Genomic DNA, 3,920 nt, shown 5'->3' with positions numbered 1-3,920 from the left:
AGAACCACCATTCATGATGCTCCTTCAAAGATGACTTTCTTTATCCTCCTGGGCTACTTAGCTCTGCAGCCTCTTTTTCATCCTCACATGCTGTGACATTTCTTGCCTTAGAATCTAGCCATAGTTTTCTTTCTATCTGGAATACCATCATCTCCCTTTACATTTTCCACAGCTATAGCAGGCCACTCAGCACCACTTCTCCCAGAACTATTTCATCCAGTTTTAATTCATCAGCTTCCTCTCAGTGTGCTGCAATTATCTGTTGATGTGTGCATCTATTCCATAAGGCTCCTTAAGGTAATGGCCTTGTTTTATTTGACTGGAAATCCTCAAGGTTTAAAATAATGTCCTCTATATACTCAGTATAAGAGTGCTAATGAAAGAAAAGTGGTTAGTCAAGGAAACCCCGGGGGAGACACACAACATACAACTTAAACGGTACCTCTCTATCTCTGAGGATATAGCACCAGTGCTACACAGGAATAGAAAATGTAATTCCATGAAATATACAGATTTGGCCTGTGGCAGAGTCATAAACAGCATGCAGTTCCCTGAGCCATTTAATTTCACCTTCCCAGGCAGCTGTTGTAGGGCATTGGTGTTAGATAACTTGAATTTCATGTTATAAATGACACATACTTTTATTACTATTATGGAGTGGAAACAGTTTAGATTTTATGAGAACATGTGTATGGTTTGCTCCTGCTTTCTTCTTAATTTTTCTCCTTTGCTTCTAGCCATCCTACATATTCTCACTTGGTCAGCATGTGAAGTCCTGCCTGCCATACAAGGATCACTTCAGCTCTTCAGAAGCACTGTGCTCCATCACACCTCTGCACCCACAAGCTTTTGCATCAGGTCACATTGCCTGGTTCACTGTCTGCTGACTGGTCCACTGTTATCCAGCTTTCAAAACTTAGCTTAACGTAAGACAGTATCTTATACAACAGTAACTTAAAAGCTACTGTCTTCAGGAAGTTTCCCCGAACTTTATTTCCACACCCTCTGCCCCACAATTCTCTACCCTACAACCCCAGTCTGGGTTTCTTTTCCTTCTATTCCCATAGCTCCTATACTTCCCTCTCACCATAATTTTATACCTTAATTAAAACCTCTAGTCAGCTAAAGAAACTGTACTTTCAGAAGATTATGTTGATAAAATATTCTAAAAATTAGAGACAAAAAGTCTACCCAGTGGGCCATTGTACACACATAGGAATGGAACACAGAGGAAGAAATGATAAGAAATCAAAGAAATTGATGAGACTGAAGTGACTACATGATGAAGACCAGAGAGACTGTTGAGGTAAAGATGACTAGCCTTCACCATGGGATTCCAGCATACCATTCAATTCTTTTGTAGCAGCATTGGCTTTGGTTGTGAAAGGTAAAAGTTTGTTGTCAAGGAACACACATGGTGGTCACTACACAAAGTTTTGGTTTTTATTGAAAATTTGAATATGGTTAAGCTCTCCTAGGCCATTAGGAATATGCTACATCAAAGGGCATGGGAAGGAAGAGTAATAACTAAAAGGGAAATAAGGTGGTAATAACTAAAAGGGAAAGATGAAGACCAGTTTAATCCATCCTCATTTTGTACACTCTATTATCTTGTTTTAGCCTTGTCAATCTTAGAATTGCAACAGACAACAGAGACACACTAAAATTTCTCTAGTTTCTGTCAAGCCAACTAGAAAACTGAATGATCCCATGGAAAGCATCTCCACAGGAAACCAAACTGTCACTGAATTTATACTTCTTGGCTTCCATGAAGTCCCTGGGCTATACCTCCCATTCTTTTCTGTTCTCACCATCGTCTACGCCTCCATCATCACAGGGAACATGCTCATTGTAGTGGTGGTGGTGAGCTCCCAGAGGCTTCACACACCTATGTATTTTTTTCTGGTGAACCTGTCCTTCATTGAGATCCTCTATACCTCCACAGTGGTGCCCAAAATGTTGGAGGGCTTCCTACAGGAGTCTGCCATCTCTGTGGCTGGCTGCTTGCTCCAGTTCTTCCTCTTTGGCTCTCTGGCTACAGATGAGTGCTTTCTTCTGGCTGTGATGGCATATGATCGCTACCTAGCAATCTGTCACCCGCTAAGATACCCACTTTTGATGGGGCCTCAGTGGTGTCTGGGGTTGGTGCTCACAGTCTGGCTGTCTGGATTCATGGTAGATGGACTAGTTGTTGCTTTGCTGGCCCAGCTGAGGTTCTGTGGCCCCAACCAAATTGACCACTTTTACTGTGATTTCTCACCCTTGATGGTCCTGGCCTGCTCAGACACCAGAGTGGCCCAGGTGACCACATTTGTTCTCTCTGTTGTCTTCCTGACGATCCCCTTTGGGCTGGTTCTGGTTTCCTATGCTCAGATTGTGGTGACTGTGTTGAGAGTTCCCGCTGGCACCAGAAGAACAAAAGCTTTCTCTACATGCTCCTCTCACCTGGCTGTGGTGTCCACATTCTATGGAACACTCATGGTCTTGTACATTGCACCCTCTGCTGTCCACTCCCAGCTTCTCTCCAAGGTTGTTGCCCTGCTCTACACAGTGGTCACTCCCATCTTCAACCCCGTCATATATACCTTGAGGAACCAGGAGGTACATCAGGCACTAAGAAGGCTTCTCTACTGCAAAGCAATTGAAATGTGACCTAAGGAGAGCAGTGAAGATTTTCTATTGGACGTTCAGGGTCTTGCTTGAAAAGTCTCCCATAATGGGCCGGGGAGGAACACTGTTATTTCCCCAAATTTCCCTTTAAGTCTTCTGAATTATTCCCGAGGGGAAGATAAGAGTTCAGCAATTTTCAAATATTAGTGTGGTGGTTTGAATGAGAGTGGCCCCCATAGGTTCATAAATTTGAATGCTTGGTCATCAGGGAGTGGCACTATTTGAAAGGATTAGGTGGTGTGGCCTTGTTGGAGGATGTGTGTCACTGGTGTGTGTGTGTGTGTGTGTGTGTGTGTGTGTGTGTGTGTGTGTGTGTATGTATGTCAGGGGGTGTTGGACTTTGACTTTTTGAGAGCCCAAGCTAGTCCCAGTGGCTTTTTCTTTTCCTGCTGCCCATAGATCTGGTTTTAGAACTCTCAGCTACTTCTCCAGCACCATGTCCATCTGTGTGCTGCCATAATGGACTAAATCTCTGAAACTGTAAGCAAGCCCCAATTAAATGCTTTCTTTTATATGAATTGCTGGAGTCATGGTGTCTCTTCACAGAAATAGAACACTGACTAAGACAATTAGTTTAAACGATTATGTAAATTAATATGAGATTTTTAAACGAATACACCATAAATAGTGCACTGTTTTGATCATCAAACAGGGCAGACATGTACTGAATTGTTACTTTCTAGTCCATTGCTGTATGTAGTGCTACTACTACTGATTAATGAAAGGAAAATTAAAGAAAGAAAATATCAATACTGAAACAAATTTAGAATTAATTCTCATTTATATTACTGTAGTATGACTTTTAAAGCATTCTTTATTTTTGGATATGTGTGTCTACAACTTGTATAATAGAATTTGCAATCTGTTTTCCCACTGAACAAATCATGAACAAATCCTATGTTAACTATCGTCCACTTCTTTACTCTTTTTAGCTTCTTCATATGGCTAAACATAACTGAATAGTTTAAATAACCTTTTGTTGTTAGGAATGTTTAGCTATACTCAGCTTTTAGAAGCCACCTCAACTCTTATACATTTATGTTTTCCTATAATACAATTTCAGAACGTAAGTTGCTAGGCCTAATGATATGTGCATTTACAAATATTAAAGTTGATTTTATTCTACTTATTTACTTTGTTACTGTATTATAGAAACATACACAAAAATAAAGTACAGTGTAGTGGTAGTGAATGCATACTTGCTAGAAACTTTTACGGCAAATCCCAGAGTTTGGCTAAAGATTGTGCTG

The 3,920-nt window shown here is 40.9% G+C and overlaps 1 protein-coding gene across 1 annotated transcript; it reads left to right on the top strand.

The window, feature by feature from the left end:
* The first annotated feature begins 1,171 nt into the window (after positions 1-1,171).
* On the top strand, positions 1,172-2,830 carry LOC114682693 (olfactory receptor 11A1-like). Its single transcript, XM_028856663.2, has one exon. It carries the CDS (start codon positions 1,711-1,713, stop codon positions 2,650-2,652), a length of 942 nt encoding a protein of 313 aa, XP_028712496.1. The 5' UTR covers positions 1,172-1,710; the 3' UTR covers positions 2,653-2,830.
* Positions 2,831-3,920: the final 1,090 nt, after the last annotated feature.

Source organism: Peromyscus leucopus, chromosome 16_21 (genome assembly GCF_004664715.2).
Source record: "Peromyscus leucopus breed LL Stock chromosome 16_21, UCI_PerLeu_2.1, whole genome shotgun sequence".
Lineage (NCBI taxonomy): Eukaryota > Metazoa > Chordata > Mammalia > Rodentia > Cricetidae > Peromyscus > Peromyscus leucopus.
The sequence above is the reverse complement of the archived record's forward strand: the minus strand, read 5'-3'. Positions and strand labels throughout refer to the sequence as shown.

Excerpts from the sequence above, each read along its gene's own strand:
- LOC114682693 (XM_028856663.2), top strand. The coding sequence starts at position 1,711 with ATGGAAAGCATCTCCACAGGAAACCAAACTGTCACTGAATTTATACTT.